Source organism: Gymnodraco acuticeps, unplaced genomic scaffold (assembly GCF_902827175.1).
Source record: "Gymnodraco acuticeps unplaced genomic scaffold, fGymAcu1.1, whole genome shotgun sequence".
Classification (NCBI taxonomy): domain Eukaryota; kingdom Metazoa; phylum Chordata; class Actinopteri; order Perciformes; family Bathydraconidae; genus Gymnodraco; species Gymnodraco acuticeps.
The window spans coordinates 754,365-778,432 of NW_022991003.1; the positions used below are offsets into that span (position 1 = coordinate 754,365).

Here is a 24,068-nt window from a genome sequence, read left to right on the forward strand (position 1 = left end):
TGTGCCTGACTGCACTTTTTACTGGCTGTAAAAGACTATTTATATAAAATGGTGATGATGTGTTATCTTTTATTTTTGTAACTTATTTACAGTTTTATACACATTTTCAAGATGTTGTGATTTTGGCAGATCTATAAATATATTTTTATTTTGTTTACTAAAACATTTCAGACTTCTCCACAGTTTGTTAATCATTCACCTGTATTTTCCCATTCTGCAGCTCAAGGAACAGGTAGTCCTCCTTCCCTGCAGCCAGTAGCAGCAGCCCGCTGCGCCGACTCGTCTTGATCTGCAGAGACAGGTGGAAGGAGGAGACATCTTGGAAGGCCTGTACATTGCAGTGGCTGTCCCCAAAGTAGGATACTGTGAAGAGGAAAAAAAAGTCAGCTTTGAAAATGTATGTTTACAAAACGAATTGATTCATATCTTATTTGAATTTACATTTGAACTTTCCTTACTGTGACCAACAAATTATTTATTTTTTAATTGACTTTTTCCATTTTTGTATGGATAATATTTAATTAGCTTTGTTGTAGAGTGCCAGAGGCCAAATAATTGTATTGCAAACAATCGCTTCTCTGTAATTATTGCCCCAATACTATGCATTGGAACGTATCAGAATCTTTCACAGTTTGTCACCTGAGAAATACGCATTTTTCTTCAGAATTACATTTTTGAATCAAAACAATTAGGCCACTTTTTTCCGTTTTTCCATAAACAAATTAAAATGCCTGACCTCACAGATCACTGCATTCCTTTAGCAACATCACACTTGTGCATAAGATGCTATAAATGTATCCTACAACTGCAGAATGGCAACACAGTGAATTCTAATGTGGGAGAAACCAATGACTGTTTATGAGCATTTATCTGCATCTCACGTTACAGTGCAACTTGCTCAAGACTGATTTGTATATTATCAGGTGTCCTACAGCTGCTCCTGGCTGAGGGGAGCCTCTCTGGCCTCAAAGGGATTCTCTCACTGAGACATCAGTCATTACCCCTGCAGAGGTTTTCCGGGCATATAGAGTCCTGGGGGGCAGGATTTCCCAGGCTTGAGCTGTCAAGTTTCCAATGAAATGCAAATTCAACCACCTGCTTCGGACTGTGCTCTGCGAGGCCCTCGACAAAATGTAAACCACGGAGGAAGTCAATTATTTCCCAATGCACATGCTCTGAAATTAAACTGGACCACCTCCAAGACTTCCGTTTCCTCAGCATTCGTTTTCCATGGCCTTAGCCAAGAGATATAGAAAGGGGGCTTTCCATTAGCCACCCACTCACCCACAGGGGACAAGACACAGCATCTCATTGGAACATAGCGAAGAAGGCAGTCTTCTGATCACACAATGCTAATGCTCTGAAATAGTGAAGCAGAGCGAGGCATTGCTGTGTCGCAGATACAACATTCCTCTGAGATCATGTGGACCAAAATATTCCATCAAAGTCAACAGTAGCATCTAGTAGCCTAGCAGGGCTCGATTACAAAGAGGCAAAGATCTTGCTAAATAACTTCTCAGGCGAGACTCAGAGTTAGAAAAAAACAAGATACGAAACATTCCCTTTCATAGCTATAAATGGAAAAAGTATTTCCTGAAGATTCTATTAGGAGGTGTGGGAGCAAATGGGTGCATGTATGTGTGCCTTTGAAGGGCAGCTTGTCTCTGTGTTGCATCTACATTAACGCCACGCTGCCAACTTCAAAAACACTGGAGGGTACATTTGTCCTTTGGTTTTCCAATCCTGCAAATGAACCCCTCCATCCCAGAACTGGAACAAAGACAATTATTTTGATGTCTGCAAGGACGAAACAGAGCTTTTATCATCGTGCCCATGCTTTTGTGATTTAGCTAAGAGGTGTTTGCTTTTGGTCTCAAGGCTGAACTGTCACGAACAAAGTCAGTGATGAACAGTCTCAGCACAAGGACAAATACTCAGAGACATTCAACTACACTGCTGCACAGCATTGGTCTCCTGCAGCCAAAGAAACGTCATTTGGGCATCTCTCGGAAATAAATATCACAGGAAATGTTCTTTGACATTATCTCATTTTGTCATATTATGCAATTTCTCAAATATGTTCTGAAAGGAGTTAGAGAAAACCTTAAAAACTAAAGATCCTTCCTGGTTATTCAAAATGAGTATGATGCTGAACATGCACATTGTATGTGTATTACTGAATCGAAGGAATTATCACAGATACTCATCATTTATTTTCACAATGTCACTCTTCAGGGGCCATTGTCTATTGAGTTTCTTGTAAGGCGAAGGTATTTCAAACTAGAAAGACTACTGCTAATTGCACAAGAGCCTCCAGGCTGAAACTGAAAAAATGGGGGAAGAGAATCTTTTCTTACAGGCAATTGCATTAACAAAGAAAATCGCAATGAGCTCCATGGTTCTTAAACCCGAGCTTTTGTCGGATTGTTCACTGAGCATGGGGATAAGAAGCTGAAGGAGAGAGCAATTCTGCCTGGGGATTTTCTGGTTCGTATTTAGCTTGCTGCAATTGCCTTGAGGAAAAGGAGCACATTTTCCAATGATACACACAAAAGCTTTGCTCTCTGCAGTGTACCTGGATCTGGACATCATTAGTTCCCCAGCTAAGCTGAGTAAAGCTCTGTTCAGAATTAGCATTGTGTAGGAAAAGCACATTTTTAATATGATATCTGTGTAATTGCTATACTCTGTTACACTTATTTTGTCTCTCCAGTCTTGCACCTCTTCTGTGTGCAAAAAGTTCCTCTCATCTACAGGATGGAAAAACACAACCATGTGAGGCTTTTGACTTTTGCTAGAATGTGCATCAAAAGACTCTTGTCATCTTCTTGATCTTAGCACTATAATTGTTCATCTTCAAGGGTCTTGGGGCCTGGTGTACATAGGATGCAGCTGAGGTGTTTTTGCTGACAAGCCACCATTATGTGTGTAGGATCACCCCTGAAGCTGTGAAGCTGCTGCCACGCTCTGTGTCAGTCTTCATGTGGAGGTTTAACCACCGAAGAGGACGGCGTCTGATCCCCTTTAGCGACCACACCCCTCCTCACACTAGTTTATTGTGCGTCAGGCAGAATCTTGGTCCAGGGCCAATGCAGATGGCTATAATTTGATGACTGACTGCGCTTGTATTTATAATGTCCTGAGGAAACTGAGTCTTCCTCTCTTTCACAAGCCAGTGAATGAATTACCCTGTTGTCTTTCTTCCCTTTCCTCCTCCTCCTCTTCTCCATCCTTGTTTGGTCTCAATCTAGCGACACATGTCCGGAAGAGGCAGACGCTGACCACAAGTGCAGGGAGATTGGAGACATTCAGGCGACTTTTTTGTCCTATGACTTGACTGTGCCTGTGAGTCAGTCACTTCAGGCATATTTTAAGCTCATGGGAAGATGCGGCAGAACGATTTGAGGTTTTTGGATACTTTTGATGGCCTGATTGCATCCGTCAACAAAGAAAATAGATAAAAGCAAATACAAATCCTCTTTAATGGTGTCTTGTCTTTTATCAACATGATGGTCCACATTTGTTTAAAGCAATATGACTTACTTCTCTATAATGTTATGCAGAAGTGAAAGATACCCAGTGTGTTCCTCTACCACAACGATGCCATGGTAACGTTGCCTTGAATCTAAACAAACCACCTATATGTGTAACCTGTGGTTAAACCATGGTTGGCTTCACTAAAAATAGGGACTATGTTAGTCATTTGTTTCCTTTGCTAGGCTGTGTCACTGTTACAGCAGGGCAGAACAGCTTCTGGGTATAATTATGTGAAGGAGAGTGTGTTGTTAACCATAGATAGAAATGGAGAGCTTTTAAGGCTGAAATGTCATTCACCATATGGCAACACTCATCACCATTATGAACAACCCCAAAGGTCAATATCACTTGAGATTTGTGATAAACATTTTCTTATTTTGTTATGTCTGCAGATAGCAACCCAGTGGACTATTAAGCACATGGATTAAGGCTGGCTGATTCTATAATTGATGCGTAATCTTTATCAATTAATAGATTGTCATTCAACCAATCAAAGTGCTGTCCATCTATTAGTTTTCAGTCTCTGAAATGTGCTGCTTTTTCTGATTAATATAATTGCAAGTTCAATACCTTTGAGTTAAGGACTATTTATTGGACAAAACAAGTAACTGAATAACCTCAACACTAGATTGCTCAAACATCCCCACATTAATCAATGATAAAGGTATTCATTAGTTGCAAATCTTTAATGTACAACAATATATTTTACTTGTCATAAATCTGTTCATTTAGTTAGTGTTTGTCCTTTCTGCTGGATAACCAGAGCCATACAGTCTTACATATCCTTATACAAAATGTATCTTGCCTCTTACAAAAAGTCCTTATTTCCCCAACGTTATCCTACAAATCCCCAGATGTTCTTTTCCCTCTTGTAACAATCATTTAACAATTAAAAAGAATTCTTCACAGGAAACACGGTAGGAAAATAATCCTGATTCAGGTTTATCACTACAGAAATTGTTTTACTTAAGAATGTAAGTTAAATACGAAAAGTGTAAAAAAAAGTCTCAAAGATGTGACCATTTAGAGATAAATGTTTGCTGTTGACTTATTTGTGTGTGAATATCTGTTTATTTGGATGTATATGTATTACCTGAACCCTCGATAACCAGAAAGCCAACAACAATTTATATTCCCACACTTATCACAGCACATTGGCGCTTTACAGGAAGTGATTATGTTTGTGCAACATATTTACAGACCTGACTCTGAATACAGAAGTCTGTATAAAACACACTGCTAACTCCAGCACCGTTAAACAGCAGAAAGCAGAGCCACAACTCTACATACTTTGACAGCGCTGCTTTAAAAAGAACCCCCCTTCCCCGCTGACTTTTCAGAAGTCACCAGGGACACACTTTTACAAGCTTTAGAGAGCCATTTCTCAGGCCAGACTATGTCAGTGTGAAAGCAAACACAGCATCATTTTAGACCTCTTTCAAGTCCCAACCTACCTCTGCATCCCTCTGAGACTCTCCAACACTAGGCAGAGTGAAGAGGTACAATACACGAAAAAAAACAGGCTTGTGGAGCTCAGCGGGTGGCCTTCTCCCAGGCGATAATTAAAACTGTTCAGCCTCGCTCTCTGTAAAACGCATACTAACACAACAGACAAGGGGTGGCAGCAGGAACGAAAAAATTATGACCTTTCCTTGTGAAAGGAGAATGTCAATGTAATGTAATTTCACCTTAGGAAAATGGACCTGTGAGAAAAGGGAGGGAAAGCATGGAAAGGATGTGAAAGACTCAGTGTTGTCTGGGTTTGTGCTGTTACTGCGAGAGGGGGTCTGAAAGGCTGGGCTTCTATACAAAATGAAAAGGAAAAGACCACCTTCCTTTTCAGAAAAAAAGGAAAGGGTCTTTCTTTATTTATAGCAAATGTGTTTTGTTGAGGACAACTGACTTCATACCTGCTGCCATTTTCTTCCTTTAAAACTAGCCAGAGATAAGATTGAGAACAGGAAATCAGACGTTATGAAGCAGCATCCAATCAAATCACTGTAAATCATTGTTTTATATTTCATAAAATTCGCCATGACCTCTTCTCTGCGGTGTGTATACGTTCTTGCAGAGCTGCCAGTGAAAACATTTCCATCCAATGTTGGCTGCATTTCAGGTTCATGCTAACTCTGATCGACTGTATTTCAAGAGAGAAGCAAACAAAGAAATATTGTACTGCTCCAAAACTACACAACGGGACCTTCTTACATTTTCAGTTTCAAGGTAAACGTCTTTCTTCAAGCCCACTATTGCAGCCAAATAAGGCGTGTGACAAATTCAGGTTGTTGGCCAGGCTCATCACACTCAACTCTAAAAGACTTGTGGGTCATAATGACTTTGGACTGATGATCTCACTCACATAACAACGTTGTAACACAAACACAGCCGTGAACAGAAGCATTGTAGTGACTCAGGGCTCTGCTGTAGTTTATGACTGGCTAATACAAAGCATGCCTCTGTCAGAAGAGCCAAGCTAAGGAAGCCATCAACCAACAAGGTCCCAGTGGGTGGGTCCTGTTAAAATAACCCCCCTGTGACATCAGAGGATTGCCCCCCACTTCATACTTTTTCACCTATATCCCTTCTCACACCAACTTATCCCCTCCACACCCATTTACTCACACACTTTGGTTTGCCAAATACTCATGCACTGCAAGACACATTCTAACAAGAGATTGTTTATACGTTCACTGTGACTTTCTCTGCTTCCTGTCAGCCAGAACAAGGCTGTTTATAGACTGAGTTGAAGAACATTTTAACACACCCATTATAAATTCCTGCGTGAAATCTCACCATGTGAAAAAGTGTGTCAAGGGAGAAGACAGGAAGAAAGAAAGTAGTGCCAAATAGCGATGTTAATCAAAACTCAAGACTTTTACAATTATACTTTCCTCAACATGCAGAATACAAAGGATCCTTAATGTCTGCTTCACTAAACTTGAATCATCCTTTTACATTTACTTTGAGGTCAATAAAGGATTTTCATTATCCTATGGTACTTTATTCTAAAATGGAGTGCACTGCATTCACATGACTGCTCTGGGTTTGTTGAACAGCACTGAGGGTCTCAGGTAATTGCAAGAGGAAATTAGACAGCAGTTAAGCAAAGCCACTTAAGTTTCTAATATTTACAAAGTCAACACTTGTGAGAGCAGAGAAGTTCTGTGTCCTTTGCTACATCAACTGATTACCATGGATAATTAAAGTAAATTATTTAAATGTTTTTTGATGTTAGGCCACCAGTTTGAGATCCTTTTTCCTAAATAGGGGTCTCTTCCCATTTCTTATGACCTGTACACTTAAACCACATTATGGCCTACAAATCCAAAATGTCAAGTGTCTTGCATATAAAGGGACCGATGACACTTTCTTAACTGTAGCTTGTTCCTTCACTCAAAGCAACACTAATTTCTTTCTTCACAACATAGCAAATACTCTCATGCTATCGTGGCGATAGCGATAGTTATGATAGTTATGATGTGGCATCATAACTCCAGGGCTCCATAAGAAGAAGAAAGCTTAGCAATGTATTGGCAAAGCAATGAATGGTGGGGAAATTATGCAGTTCAAAAGTGGATTTTACTGCAAAAAGAATTCTAGGAAATGTGTTAACGTTCTTTTTGCATATCTGAGAGGAATCCCTTGTGATTAACTACAGTTAGTGAGCTATCCAAGTTATAAGATGTCCATAATGACTCCAACATGTCTTTGACTTTATTGTAATATCCCCGACATTTGGAAAGAGTAAAGACTTCAGCTGCCACATGCTGAATGAGTTATTGTCGTACATTTAGGAAAATGCATCAATGCCACACTTCTGTTTGTGCTTTTGGTCTACTTGTAGAGCTAAAGCTATAGGATGCAATTAGCCTACCTAGCATATAGTCTGGCAGCGGGGGAATGTAGCTAGCCCTGCTCTGTTTTGAGTTAAAAACAAACATACTTGACATATTTAAATTTAAATTTAGTTTGTTTAATCTAATTGAAACAAACTACATTGAGATTTACATATCATTTTACTATTTTTTGGAAAAGCAGAAAGGCGGGTAAACTAAGCTAATTATTTCCAGGCTAACGCTAAGCCACACTTGAGTGTTACTGATCTCTTTATCTAACTCTTGGCAAGCAAGCCAATAAGTATTTCATATTGTGTAAGAGAGCACACATGTTTAATAGTGAAAGTATTTTCAGTGGAGTATTCCCTTACTTCTACTGTATGTGTGGGGTTTCCAGCTTTAACCGTCATAAAACATTCTTGATGTAGCATGTTGCGTCATGATTTAAACACGCCTTTACACTTTCTGTTACTTCACTTAATGTCAGCATATTGCACGATTGAGGGTCATGTGTGGGTTTTAACGTTTCCATTATAGTATGAACGGTACGCTGTTGCACATTATTGAGAGGGCCTAAGGCACTATTGAAACTGTCACAATTTTAAGCATAAATAAGAAGAGAGCACTTTACAACACTATGGTTTGATCCTGTAATTTTCCACTATGGGGGATTTCGAATGGTATATTTGCAGGTTTGCTCTTATCCTGATTTTCTCTAGGTTTGCCTCGTTCATCGCTAACAGTCATTTTCAACATATCAATAGCTCCATTCAGCTTTAGCTCAGAGTCCCCTTATGACTGCTGTTATGAGTATGACTGCAGGCATCACTCACTCCACCACTAATTATCAGAATGACATTGGCTTTTTCAGTGAGCTGGAAAACACTTCCAGCTCACCGTCATAAATCATTCCAATTTTACGTCAGTACAGGAAGAGATTTAAGACCTGGACCCCAAGAAAGCTGAGGTCCAGTGCAAGGGAACACTTGATAGAGATTTGGTTTTAAGTTGGGCTTGGCTGCTGCTCAGGCTCTAAATATTTCCCAGACAGAGCTCATAAATTAACGGACTCACTTTTTCTTTTCCCCCTCGGTCTCTGCCTATTTTTCATATTTATATCTCATTTGGGTCCCTCATCTGAAAAGCCAGAAAATGTTTCGACTTTATGTAGACATTGATACATGCCCCGATAACATACATATGTTTTTGTCCAAATAAGAAAAAAATGAAAAATATCAACTTTATTTTCTTCAAAACCTCAGCTGGGGTTCGTTGTTGGATTATTGGCTTGATGTCAACATTCAAAGTGTCAAAGTCAAAGTGTCATTGAGATAGCCCCTTACCCAAAGTTTTCTCGGATACGCAACCTTTTTCCACGCTTGTCTGAGGGGAGGCCAACTTAGAAAAACCCCAGGTCTAGAGCCCCTTTGTCACATCAATTTTAGGGTCATAGCTACACACTTTTCCATGACCGAATCTGATAGTGAGGCCTTTCTATAAATGAGGCCTTCAGTCTCGCTGTGCAACAAGGAGGGAAACTATGATACAGAAGCTGCAGTTAAGGGGCCTCCCAAAACCCATATCCGGCTTTAACCTGGTCTGCAAAGTCAGTGTGTGTTTGAGATCAGAGCGTCACATTAGCCCCATAATGAGAACCAGCTGAAGGCACACACATCCAGACTGACCCTCTCCAGCTCAGACTGATCCCCCTCACCAGCCAACCCTTCCCCTAAAACCCTGGAGACACCTCTCTTTTGCTTAACTCCACTGAATTTAGACCCAGATAAATGCTTTATCCAGATGCTTGCTCTCCAACCCTTCCATCAACCGGCATTACTCTAAACTATTCCAGTGCACACACCCAAAGACAGAAGTACATGGTGCAAACATAAACACTCACCCATGCACATATCGTGCCATGGACACACACACACACACACACAATCACACACACACTCATTTTCTTCACCATGAGTTAGACGTCTCACAACCTGGCAGTCAGTCATCCACGTCCTGCTGGCTGATTCAGCCCACCGTGTCCCGCCATTTATTTAACTGTTTTCCACCAGGCTACCGTTGTGGAGGCCCGCCCTGCTCCACCCAGACCATACAGCCACTTTCCTCCCAAAAACAGCTCGACTCTCCTTTCGGAAGAAGTTAGTAGGGCTCCTGCTTCCCGCCGTTTTCAACCCAAAAATAAACAGCATATAACATGGAAAACCCGGGAACGCTGAGAAACAACTTAAACTGCACTTTAATGTTCCAGCTGCAACTCGTACATCCATTTTATTTTCCCACAATTTGCACGGTTTGGTTTCATTGTTGAAGTTCTGACTTGAAGAAGGATAGCTCTGGTTTCAGTGGAAAATGGTGGTAGTTAGATGTGATTTGAATTTGAAACAGGTCTTGCTCTTTCTTCTTTTCCACAAACACATTTCTGATCTGATTAAAGCAGTTTTGATTTGTCAACAAAAAATATATGTGTTTGGTTAACACTAAGTGATGTTGAACGCCATATAAGTTTATTGTTGTTATGCAAGTGACATTATAAATTGTTAATTTAAAGTACACCAAACCAAAGCAGTCAAAACAGTAATGATTTTTTGAAAAGGCACTAAGTGGCAGAAGTGGGGATTTGGTCCAGTGTGAAAATATGACCTTTGTTTATTTAACCTTTCTTTAAACAGAGTAGTTTCAAAGAGTGTGAATGACTTTTTCCAGGAATGCCCTGCTCCACAAACGTACACACACACACACACACACACACACACACCACACACACACACACACACACACACACACACACACACACACACACACACACACACACACACACACACACACACACACACACACACATACACACACACACACACACACACACACACACACACCTAGAAGTTAAAAATGCAGGAGAAAGCAAGTAGCTTTAAGAGCTCCTTACGGTCCGTCCACACTACAGCTTCGACAGCTTCAAAAACGGTTTCCAACGCGTCTGCCCATTCACTTTGAATGGGGTGACGTCACGTTGCCTCGCTTTTCGCCGAACTGAATTGTGGGTAGCATAGCGGTCCGTCTCCGGCGTCAGAAGTTGAACAATGTTCAACTTCTGACGCCGGAGACGCCGGAGTAGCCAGCGCCAGCCAATCAAATCCCGTTTCTGAAAATCTGACAGCTCAAGCCCTAGCCAATCAAACCGCGTCTAAGCTGGGAGAGATATCCCGCCGTTCATTTCTATATTTCAAAAAAAGATGGAGGAGAAACGAATTATCGCCGTAGCAAATCACCCGGTTTTGTATGACCAGACCCTCTTCACCTACCGGGATACAAACCGGAGGAACCAGGCATGGAGGGAGGTGGCAGAGACAGTGGGTGAAACTGGTAGGTTTTCGCCTGTTTGGGGAGTTTATATATATATTGCTCGCATAAAATCCCCGGGGTTTTTTGCTTTGTATGTCGGGGGCGGGAATGACAGTCAGTCATCAAACATGTGATTGGTTGTTGGTCGCGTTGCTCGAATAAAATCCCCAAGCTTCAGACACGCCCAGCTCCAAGCTTTTTTTGAAGCTGTAGTGTAGACGCTCCGTTAGTGGTAGAAATGATGATAAAACAAGCACCACATGTGTTAAGCGACTGGAACCGGCAAAAAGTATTGTCACATGTCATTTTCTACAGACCCTAAAAAAATCCTGCCATCTGCCATGGGAAGTCATCACTGCCTACGCAAGGCATCTGAGGCTTCAACACAAGAATACACATTAACCGTAAACACTGTTCTTGTTGGGCCTAAACACTCATATCACATTCTTGGCAATGGTCTAAACATGTGGTGACAAAATGACCCAAGGGGGGAACAAATACTGCAACCCTGCCAAATTATTCACAGACAGCAGCAGCTCTGCACACTGCAGTGGGCCTGGAGGGACGTCGTGGCAACATGCATCCTCCAGCAAGAGCCAATGTTTACTGTACATAACTCACGCCCTTTGGCAGCTGTGCAGAGTACAGATGTAGCAATAGGAGAAGCCCAATGGTGTGATCTATGACGGCTGCACTAACCTTCACCTTGCTGGAAATGAAACCTTTCTTTACAGTTTTCACAACAAAGGCTTTGCAGTCGCTGATAATAATGTAGTAGATATTTGTTTCCCACCATAAACCACACAATTATTCCCAATGACCATTGAATTATGTTCAGCTCAGACATGTTCTGCTGCTCATGGCCACATTTACTCTAAAGGTCCAAATACCTCCAATGTGGCTGGCAGCCATTGCTACACCTGGGGGGGTATACTATGAAGCAGGATTTTCGCTTAGCCGGCTAAATTCAGGGAAAACTCCGGCTTTCCGGTCCTACGAAGCTGGTTCTCTTTTTAGCAGGCTAGATCTCCATGGTAACTTATGCTTAGCGGCTAACCTGGTCGGGACCAGGTTAGGTTGCAGGCTAAGAGCTCAACTCAGTGAAAGCACTGCCTGCTGACCAATCAGAGCTCAGTGTGCGGAGTTTAAAGCGATCAAGTCATATTACAGGAGAAAGGAAATACAGAAAAGCTGCCGTTGCAGGAAAGACGGCCGGCAAAAATCACCGACTGTGTGAACGTGAACATTAATAGAATATCACCTCCATCTTCAGAGCAATCTGACTATTATAACATTAGCGTTAAGAAAGCTTACTTAAATATCTGCCACAACATAAGTAACCGGATCAGAGTAACATTAAGTACAGTCCGCAGCATATCACATCTTAATGTATCATATATTTCCTTATCTGAGTCAGCTGAGCCGTATCTGGCCGTGCAACACTCACAGTGTCACATACTGTATGCAGAAGTATTATTTTAAGCAACACATTAAGTTAACGAAACACTCGAGTCAAATGTAATTAAAGTCAGATCGTGTCTTAGACGGGGCAGTGATATCATAAACCTGTTAATGTACGCATTCAAACACTTGTTCTGTTACCAGCTGTATTCACCTTGCAGGTGCAGCTATGTGGCTTTGATCCTGGATAAAGTGTTTAAGTCATGGATGTTTAAAGTTTAACTTCTTCATATGTCTAATATTATATTCAGGAAGTATGACGCTGCGCTGTCAGTAGCCTACGCTTCTCCATGTTTGTGATTGGTCGAATGCTCCAGATACCACCCCTTTCATGTGAACGCGCACCTAACTAGATAGGACACGGCTGGCTTGAGCGATCCACTTGATAACCAGCGTCGTAGTACCGTTTAGCGAGAGCGCGTATGTTTTGGATTAGGCCAACCGGCTAACTCAAACATATCCAGGTTAGGTTGAACCAGCTTCGTAGTATAGGCCCCTGGAAGCACTTACTTATTTATTTATTATTTACTCATAGCTTCCAACATTTGAGACAGAATCATCCATCTTGGCCAGTGGAGGACAAAAGCAGGGCGGAAAGTTCTACCATGGAAGGTGTTATGTGGGACAGGAGGTTTCGTGGATGTATTCCAGCAGCCATCGCACAAATGAACAAGTTGTACCTGAACCTGTATCCAAAGTGACTTAATGTCCACCTTTGCTACCAACAGCACAGTCAATATATGGAGGACCTGCAAAAGGTCATTTGTCATGAATACTTGAATAACGTTTGTACTAGGAATTCGAACAAACAAACAGTGCCATCTTTTATCCAGTGAAAAACCGTCTCATTGGTTTTAAGTCCTCATAAAAAGGGTAACTTGTGACAAGGGTCATGAGTCAGATTTGATTTGATCATGTGCCTCAAAGACAGAATGCAACAAACAACTTCAGAAAAAGATTAGACAGACAAAATGTTCTGAGGGCAAGAAATATGATGAGAAAGACCCAGAGAAACTGGGAAGAATATTTCTGGGAAGCTGAAAACAATCTGCTAAAAAGTACAAAGAGCAAGTGAAGAAAATATTGAGAGCCTCATCAGGCAGCTGTTGTTGTTCCTGTAAGTTGGCAAAGAGCTTCTGCAGATAGACAGACAAACACCTTATTACATCCAATTTGCATAAAGAGGATAACAAGAGCAGCGAGTTTGAATGGGCTGTTGTTTCAACAACTTCTCAGTGTATCCAACAGATATAATTACGAGTAATAAACCTCATCGCCTCTGACTGATTACAGTGTTAGTTCTTCATTTTATCTGAGAGAAGTTGCTCGTCTTCTTTTGTGTAACCGCTAAATGTGCCTGGCTGACTCGACTAAATGCTCAACAGTGTGTTTGAAGCGACCATATGTGTTGCAGATGATTGTGGGGAAATTAAACTCCCTCCCATATTTTACCACCCACTTCGAGTTTGACAGTGGATCAGTGCAGCTATTGTTGGAGGTGGATTGCTTCTCAGGACTCATTTATGGAGGTTGGACTACAATAAAAAGGTACAGTAGCCTACAAGATGGTACACATACAAACATGTGGATAAATTAAGCACCTTGGTAAGAAATATCCACTGTAGTTTTGTCAATGAAGCTAGATAATGTGCTTTGTAGACATTAAGCAGTTTAAATCAGCTTTTAATTAGATGTCAAAAGGTTCACATCCAGCCGAGTGATATGCATTTTGCTTAGAATATTGCTGGAAAGAACTGGAAAATGATTGGTGTCCCTGGGCTTAAGGGTTGGGAGGCCGCCCATGAACCACAATGTTTAAAAGAAAGGATGATGCAGCATGTTGAAAACACAGCTGATATATAACTATCCTCAATGACTCTGGGAACATAAGCCATCTGCTTTCATTTGACAAGATCTGTCCAATCCATTTATCAAGTGTCTCAATGCTTTTGTGTCTCAAGGCTGCTCCATCAATAAACTATCACAGCATCCATTCATATTTACCTGCTTTATGTTTTAGGGCACATGTTCTGAGAATGTGTGTACACTGTGTTGGAATAAATCTGCTAATCCAAACAGCGTGAGCCTTTCATCCATCATCACAGATATTTAATCTTGCCACGGCACAATACGTGTACTGATGAGGGGGCCACACATGGGTGAGTAATTTGATGGTATAAGACGTGCTATAGATGGCTCGCACAGATTTTGTCCATAACACCCAAATCGCTACACGTAGTTTTACATACAATGCTGACTGCTCCTCTATATTTAGATTTATGAACACATTTGTTCATCTCATCGTGACGCTAGATGGCTTTTTGCCCACTTTGCTTGGTGAATATTGACATGGCTGTCAGACTTAGATGAATCAAGGGGCTGGAGGGGCACCATGTTGAAACACAGTGACAATGAGAGGGACTGATGGGGAGACAGAGATATCATCAACGGGAGAGAACGGAGCACTGGCGAAAGAGGAAGTGAGGAATATGTTTTTTCTAATTACAGAGTCACAGTCTTGGAGACTAAAAACAAAGACGATGACTAAAATCAATGCTCGCCTTTTGCAATACCCTGCAGCCGAAAAAAGCACCTGATCGAGACGAGAACTAATTTAAATAATGGGTTACTGTTTTAATCTGAAATAAACTATGAAAGAAATACATGTTTAAAAGAAAAGGTTCCTGTGCCATTCAATGAGTCCCAGTTAACATGTAATTCTACTTTCTTCTTTTCTTAAATCATTCATATTAGATAATCTCTGTCTAAAATTGTAGTTTTGTAGTTTAAATCCAGACTAAAGACTTTTCTTTTTGCCGCTGCTTTTAATTGAACTATTCATATCTTAAACTGCACTGTAACTTTTATCCATGTATTTTTTCTTTTAATGTTTATTTTATTATCTTTTCTTTTTAATGACTGATTTTAAATGCCATTTTCTTAATGTCTTTCGTTTTTTGTAAAGCACTTTGAATTGCCTTGTGTTGAAAGGTGCTATATAAATAAACTTTCCTTGCCTTGCCTTGCCTTTTGTGACCGGATTACACCCGGACCTCAATTTATATTTAAAAAACAAACGCAATATCATTCGTTAAGAACATATTTTTCTTCTACCACCGTCCCATCTCACTGCTGGAACAACTCTGCGTTGAACTTGGAGCTTGTCTGGGATGCATCATTGTCATAGAAACACAAGAAGAAATAAAAAAAAACAGGGGAGAGAACGGAGCACTGGCGAAAGAGGAAGTGAGGAATATGTTTTTTCTAATTCACTGCTAGAGGCGAGAGCTCCGTGGAGACAGAGTCACTGTCTTGAAACAAAAAACAAAGACGATGACTAAAATCAATGCTCGTCTTTTGCAATACCCTGCAGCCGAAAAAAGCACCTGATCGAGACGAGGATTGTAAACTTTGAAGTAGTGGAGAAAAATAAAGAACACATCCTGAGGGTTTTAAAGTCTGTTTTGCAAATACAGATATTGATTGTATGAAAAGTTTTACTTTCAAATGTGTCCACAATGCTACTTTTTAACACTGATATATTTTGACTTTTTTTGTCAGCCACATCCACAATAACACTACTTGATATACATACTTTCCATTCAACCAACATGAGAGGCAAGAATTGTCTCTAAATAATAATAAAAAAAAAAAACACAGGTTCAAATTTGTATGTAGTGTCTCTACTGTGACATGTCTCCATGCTTTAATGTTCTAAAAGGTCTTTATTTGTCTCATACTGCCTGTGCTGCAGCACCTCTTTTCACCCTCTGTCGGAAACCAGATCCCAGTCTGCTCTGATTGGTTAGCTGGCCGGCTCTGTTGTGATTCGTCAACCGAAATGTCCCGCCCCTAAGCCTATCATGTTCAATATGTTGGAGTGCTAGTCAAAGAGGCCCGAATGTTACATAGTGATGTCACTATGTTAAGGAAGTAATCAAAGGAGTCCAATGGAGGCGTTTCAGGCAGAATGTGTGGGAGAGAAACTCCCTCTGGAGAGACTTTGGGATATTAGCATTTTCAGACCATTTAGATGCATTCCATAATATCCCCAACACAGGAAAGGAAAACCCCAAAAAGCATATTAGGGCCTCTTTAACATACGTGACTTATTTGTAAGCTATATATCCCTGGCACAAAAGAAACATAGGAACCAAAGAAAACTAGAATTGGTATTATATTGGATAGTTAGTTATAATATACTGTAATAAGACTTTTAATTAATTTAGTTACAACATAACTCCTTTTAGATGCTGAACCTACTATAGAAAACAAACTATACATGTTTACTTTCTGCATACTGTAATCATCTGTTCCATGTGTTACATATATATACTATAGCTATTCAGCAAGCTTTATTAGCATCATACTAAGAACACATTGTGTACCATGGGTTTTGAAATATGTAAGTGAATTAATTAAAGAGTCTACTTCTCTGCTCCTGCTCCCTGCACTGTGGGTGAGTGAAAGTACGTCATGATGGTGCCATTACAGATAATGGTCCCTTCTGGAGCAAATGCTCTGTCCTTCACCTCCTTTCTTCTCCATTTCCCTCCTAATGTTTTATGAACATGTGCTTAACATGCTGCCATTTGGCACTCTGACCACACGTCTTGTTTAACAGCATTGGAGGTCAATTATATCGTAGGCCTACTATATAGACTCAATCCTCTTTTAATAGTGACAAGTTGACTTTCACTTTGGGATTTTGCATTTTTACTTTACATTTAAAAGCTCTTTGATGTTAAACAGCTAGCAGCAAAGGGAACTTTAAACCTAAAGCTATAACTCAGCAAGTCGGTGATCGCTTTATATCAAAGGATGACAAAAATGATTAGTGCGGCTAAAGATCTAACTTCTTCTGCTCACTGCTGTTTATGAATTACGCTTATATTTTGCTCTTAAAGTATCCATCGAGTGACAACCACCATAGATGAACCTTAGATGCATGAAATTGATGAGGACTCTTCTTTAGTCGTTATATGATTTGACACAAGAAGTGATGCCTCTGAAGCTGACTTTCTTCTTGTATATCAATATGTCAATTGTGACATTTCTTGTTTAATTGGGATGATATCAAGATTTAGAGAGGGTGTGTTTTGATGTGTGTTTTGATGTGTCTTAAAGGGGCCCTATTTTGTTTTTTGAGGTTTTCCCTTTCCTGAAGTGTGTTATAAAGGATACATGCAAATGGTACACACAGGCTACAAGTTCCCTCCAGTGGGATTTCCTTTAACTGAATTGACAGCTTTATTGGATGTAATAAGGTCAACATTGGCATTACAGTATTTCACAGTTCAAGAAAATATCTCCTTTTGTGTAGGTTTTATTGTGTTTTTCCTTTATTTTAGTTTTTTCTATCAGTAATATATATAAAAGGGCAATATTGAACTGGGACTATATGGCGTAAAACACAATGACTTATAATCACCCTTCTGGACCTGTCTGCTGCATTCGACACGGTGAATCATCAGATCCTCCTTCGCACTCTCCAAGAACTTGGAATTTCAGGCTCTGCACTTTCCCTCCTCACCTCCTACCTCAAAGACCGTACCTACAGGGTGACTTGGAGAGGGTCTGAGTCCGACCCTTGTCAATTAACTACAGGGGTCCCTCAGGGCTCTGTTCTTGGTCCCCTCCTCTTCTCCCTGTACACAAACTCGCTCGGATCAGTCATTAGCCCGCATGGTTTTTCATACCACTGCTACGCTGACGACACCCAATTAATTCTGTCCTTTCCCCGCTCAGAGACCCAGGTCGTCGCACGCATCTCTGCTTGTCTAGCTGACATCTCTCAGTGGATGTCTGCTCACCACCTCAAGCTCAACCTTGACAAGACTGAGCTGCTCTTCCTTCCGGGAACAGATTGTCCCACTCTTGACCTAACAATCAACATCGGCCCCTCTGTTGTTTCCCCGACTCAGACTGCAAGGAATCTGGGTGTGACCCTAGATAACAACCTGTCATTCACTGCAAACATCGCTGCTACAACCCGTTGCTGCAGATACACTCTTTATAACATCAGGAGGATACGTCCCCAGCTGACCCAGAAAGCAACGCAGGTTCTGGCCCAGGCTCTCGTCATCTCACGCCTAGACTACTGCAACTCCCTCCTGGCTGGTCTTCCTGCATGTGCACCCGCACTGCGAGGGGGACCCAAGTTCCCATCAGCAAAAACACGTGGGTTTGCTATCCTGGCTCCAAAATGGTGGAATGAGCTCCCCATTGACATCAGGACAGCAGAAAGCTTACACATCTTCCGGCGCAGACTGAAAACTAATCTCTTTCGACTCTAATTCGAGCGATAGAATTACTAACAAATAACTTATATACTAACAAAGGACTGGCTTATCTAAAGCCAGTTGAGCAGCACTTGAAATGTTTTAGCTCTATGAAACATGATTCGATAAAAGCGTCAGCTAAATGTAATGTAATGTAATAATCATCTCAATAAAAATGTGGGAAAAAGAATGAAAGAAAAGTCATATACCGTACTCCAATAACTGATATTCCTTTCTGTTACAGTCCCATTTTATTCACATGAGTTTAATAAGGAATTGATATTTTAATAAAGAGTAACAACTCGCCTAGCGTAGCCTTCAACAATGCAGAGATTTCACAGTGATTCACTTTAATCAATGTCTATTGAGCTATGACTTTAACTTCCTCAGCTCATTCATAATCACAGTGTGTGCGTTAACTATTACAGAACCAATAATTGTTCCAATATACTGCAGTGTCTTTAAATTCAGAGGAAGCTCTTCATCTGTGTTAAAAAACCTGGATGTCAATCATGGAGCCAAACATCCAAAAGTTAGAAAACTGGTGATAATCCCTTTTTAAAGTTAGATTTTTGAGGCTTCAGGAAGGCTTTCTCTGTTACACTCGCTCTTCATTTGACCTCCAGCAGAATCCCCCTTGGACACCTGTATGGATGTAGGCCGTTTATTGTTATTCATCGGTTGTTACTTGAATGTCGGCCGTATAAAATCTCCGTGAACTTTTTCCAAAAAAGGGAATTATCATGCTTTATGTTCCATCTGGCTCGTTTGGGAAGAGGAAGAGTATGTGAAGATTAAACTTTTCCGTTCTCTTTCAGCGTCATTAAAGTTAAAATGATATACGCTTTCACCTGTAATGCATTGGGGGAAAGTGGGACAGGAGGCCTACATTACAAACGTAAACCATCTGCAGATCTGTTTGCTGGTGCTTACAGGCTAAGTAAGCAAATGTTGCAGAATGTCACTCACTGATGCAGCACATGGTCTGAACATGCATATATTACATCTCTTAACCTCACAGGGAGATCCAATTCCTTGAAATGGGATGCCAGCGGATATGATAATCAAAACTCTGAGGATTAGCTTTTTCAGTTTTTCACAGATCTGCATGATCTGTCAAGCTGGCAACACGCTTCCTGCAAAAGGTCTCGGGTCCCTCACAGCCGCCTCACACATCAGACAAACAAATCATAGAATCATATTTTTCTATCATTGTAGAAATGTCTAACCCTTGATGAAATTAGACATCTTATTATTAGATTCTTCTTTTTGATTCAATGAGTAGTACCTCAAAGATGCCTGTCAAACACATGCTTGAAAACAGTGTTCAAATATATGTACGATATATCAGCTGATCATCAAAAGAGGTTAACCCCCCTCATTTTGTGAAGTGGAGACTGGATTCAAGTACTCGTTACTGGCTCATTTGTTAAAGAAGTTTTAAATTCCTAACCCTTTTCTTTCAAGATTCAAAGAAGTCCTCGACGTCACCTGCGATGTTGTGTCTGCTTGTTTACTTCAGTCTGAGTTCGGGGGTTGAAATGAAAAACAGCTTACGAATCCATTAATTAAACACGTAAACAACACAAGCTAACCCAGTTAAAAGCTATCCGAGTGTAATTAAAATTCCTCTGGATTTAAATACATTCTCCAGTGTGCATGCTAACGGCCCTTTTGGGAGCTTCTTGGACTAATCGGAGAGACTGAGAAGTGTGTTGCTTCTGCTAATGGGTGAACATATGATTTCACAGCTCCCAATGCGATTATGCTCTTATTAGGGTCAGACATTTATAAAGACTCATTATCAAGCAGTTTTTCCTATCATGTGTGTGGGTGATATCTTTTTCATCTCTTTCAGTGTGTGCAATCAGTTCCTTTGAAAAAGTGAAAGCCACTAGAGTGCGTGCACCCAAATGTCACCCAGACTTAATGACAAGCAAAGGTCTAACCAAAAAGGACAAAAAGGAGAAGATGCTCGCTTGGCTGGTTTGATGTTCAGATGGTATAATTTAAACATTTTGAGGGATCATGAGTTGGTTGGTTTTCTGACAAATTAAACTCCACGCATTTTAGGAAGACATCTAGTACACACTGTAGAGGCTAAGCCAATGCTTTAAGCCTCTGAGGATCCGCTTGGTGGGTGTAATTGACGCACACCTTGTTTGCTGCCGAATAAAAGTTAGAAACAAAGTTTCCAGTTCGAAATAGTCCATTTATTTCCCTTTTTACTGGTTTCTTCCCAGCATTCACCACACGATATTACGGTTTACACAATACCTTTTGCTTGTTTGTAATCCCGTGTGTGTGTTCCGTGTGTGCTCCTTGTGTGTGTGTGTTCCGTGTGTGCTCCTTGTGTGTGTTCCGTGTGTGCTCCTTGTGTGTGTGTGTTCCGTGTGTGCTCCTTGTGTGTGTGTGTTCCGTGTGTGCTCCTTGTGTGTGTGTGTTCCGTGTGTGCTCCTTGTGTGTGTGTGTTCCGTGTGTGCTCCTTGTGTGTGTGTGTTCCGTTTGTGTGGTCAAAAACTGTATGGGCCTTCCGGCGGAACCTCTCACCAACACACATAGGTTCCTACCTTTATACCCACAGTTAATTGGCTCCTACACACACTTTTCTTTCCGGCTATATACTGTATGTTGCTTTCAGCGTGCATGAACACGAGACACACTTCACTTCAAAAATGATAGGTGTGAACATAACACCTCCCATTTTCAGAGAAGTTACAGGAAATGTACTGCTGCTTTGTGCTTTAATTAAACTGCTAAAAATAAAGAGCCAGACATTTTCAAGCCTTCCTGCTGAGTCTACATTTGAATTAATTGAATAATGTGCAAGAGCTAAGTGATGACAGTGTAATTAAACAAGCCATCACTGCAAATAGCTGGTTGAGAAGTGGCTGTCTGAATCATACCATTGAAAGTGGGTAATTGGCAGTTTGATCATCAGTTGTTTTTATTTCTCAAAGCTGCAAGACATTTTGTTTCCTTTCTTTGAATCTTGTGAAGGGTGACATTCTCAGTTTTTTATTTTATATTTGTTAACGAGCATTAAATACGTGTTTTACTTCTAATATCAACAGCATGTTAAATGTAATACCTGATATATAAGTAGTTATTTTATGGCTGTCACAAGTGTATTCACAGACCAAAACACATAAAGATTGTCACTATTGGGAGGAATCTAAACTTATTTATTAACCATATTTTTGGCAAAAACGCTTGTTAAAAAGTTTCCGCAGATCAACGGAGGACATATGGATAAATAAAACAAACAGAACTGAATATTTTGGCAGCGACCAAAATGAGAAGCTTATAATGTATGACACATCCATCTGTCTTTATGCTTCGGATGGCCACACACGAAAACTTACACGTACACACACACACACACATACACACACACACACACACACACACACACACACACACACACACACACACACACACACACACGCAAGGATCCCCATTTTCTGCTCTCACAGATAAGCCACAGACACGCTGAATTCTATCCACACAGCCTTCGATGCTCACGATTGAGCGAGAGCATATGCCTGTGCTGGTGGCATGAAGGTTACAGAGGGTTTATGACTGCAGGGATGTTAGTTTGACTCCCTGAATGAGCTTGGGGGTTGGGTAATGCTGTTTCCTCCCACTAAAAAGGTCCAACGAGGTGCCTTTGAGCAAGCCACGTTAGCTGCAGTTAACACTAGTGGCTCCCCTGTGCGCCTAATGATATGAATGTGAAGCCGGGTGTGCCCTCACCTGCCATGTGGAGAGTATGTCTACAGTAATGATTCTGCCACATGATAGATACACATATGGGGTGTGGTAAGCAAACAAACATGTGAGTTTACAAACAACTGAAAACTGAATTGCACATGGGGATTAAAATCACAAACACATTGGAAGCGCAACAACAGTGTTTTTTTGCAGCTGATGACAAGGAATGCTACATTTTACTGCCTTCGTTCTTTAACTCTGCCAAGCTTTGAGGTGGTTTTGGATCGAAGAGAAGAAGGCTCTTTTTTTAAACATTTATGAGCTGCAGGCCTGCAAAAGGGAGGGGTCATCCAACACAGGCTGTGGAGCAAACAGCCTCCCCGTACAAAAAAGCACACTAAACAAATGGTACCAAAAGTTATTTTTCAGATGACTGGTGTAAAAGGAGTCTTTGTGTTCTCAAAAACTTACCTAAGTCCAGCAAAGGGAAGTGCTAATGGAAAGAAAGACTCAAAGAAAAAAGTACGCAGTGTACCCAGTGGGAGGAGGGGATTTTCTGGTGAGCAACAGAAAGATGTATTTTGGGCAAAAGAGCTCCTTCTGGAGGTTTCTGATCCGCTGTGTCACCAGAAGCCATGGCTTTGTGTCTGGGCGTTGGTCTTGTTTCCAATAGCGTCATTTTGTGTGCGACAGCAGCTTCATAAGGCCTTAATAACATGTTTTATTTTTAACTGCCTCTGTTATTCGATGTGGCAGCACTATCTGCAACAGTCGTGTTCAATGAGAAGCTGCAGTCAAAATACAAGTGAGGATTTCTGACATACAATGGAGAAATGTGTTGAAATGCTTGTCAATGGAGAGCACACATGAGTACACTGAGCACCTCTATTAGCTAACAACTGCTAATGGGCATTTATCCTCTTGGCCATTACCCTGCGACTTAAGGAAACCCATTTGATGAATTTGAGTCAATTACAACACAATTATTCATGTGTAACTCCAAGCCTTTGGTGCTCTTACTATTTAACATGGTATGCTATGTCAGGAAATAAAATACTGAATACATCTTCTGAATCTAACAACAGACATCCATTTTTAAATAAACATAACTCGCGTTCTAATGCAGTTCACTTCAAGGTCTCGCTTGTGAAATCAAAACTTATCCAAGTTGAAACATGAACTTTCTGGGTATATATTAGGGATGGGAATTTGAAAGCAAATATATATTCGAATATTCGACCCCCAAAAAGACGGTTAACGTATTAACCGAAATGTACATATCCTATGTTATTTTGACAAGAAAATACAAAAATAAAATAAATGTTCAAATAAGTATAGAAACCAAGTCGAATTAGTCAAATGTATTGAACTGGTGATCACAGTTTGAACAGTTGACAGCTATAGGCCTACAGCTTTCATGCTTAAAACATAACTTGGTTTTTAAATTAAAGAGGGATCATACACGAACAACATAACGGGTTAGGGTAACGTAACCCGTGACAACAGAGATCAACAACCTATAACAGGGCCTATGCACAGAATGCAGCTATTCAATACTCATTCTTGTTTAAGAATATGAGCATGTCTACTCAGGGGAGAGGCGGGTGCGGAGGCGATTCAGGCCAGCTGTAGAGAAGACCCTCTCAGCTGGAATTTGGGCATAAGATGAGGTTTGAGTCTGCTTGATCTGTGTGTAGGGAGGGGCAGCAGCCATATCCTTAGCTAGAACTAGCTAGATCTGATGGATTTGGACACAAACGCGAGTGAAGTATAACCGGACGCGAGAGAGAGAGATCAGCACCCGCAGCTCTGCCCACTGTGAGTGACCGGTGAGCGGAGCAAAACACACCTTTAGACCTAACACACTTAGCTATGGCAC

At 40.8% G+C, this 24,068-nt stretch overlaps 1 protein-coding gene across 2 annotated transcripts in view; it reads right to left on the reverse strand.

The window, feature by feature from the left end:
* Positions 1 to 24,068, reverse strand: part of cspg4 (chondroitin sulfate proteoglycan 4) — a 73,414-nt gene that overhangs the window by 34,668 nt on the left and 14,678 nt on the right. Inside the window, exons 1-3 of one of the 2 annotated variants that reach the window (XM_034236166.1) lie at positions 20,753 to 20,805; positions 19,929 to 19,998; positions 200 to 363 (exon numbers count right to left, since the gene is read on the reverse strand). Coding sequence is in view for 1 of the 2 variants with exons in the window: in XM_034236164.1 (XP_034092055.1) it covers positions 200 to 363 (164 nt within the window). In the remaining variant the exon portion in view is untranslated. Of the gene's footprint in view, positions 1 to 199; positions 364 to 19,928; positions 19,999 to 20,752; positions 20,806 to 24,068 lie in introns of those variants that run through there. The other variant, XM_034236164.1, reaches the window with a different exon arrangement.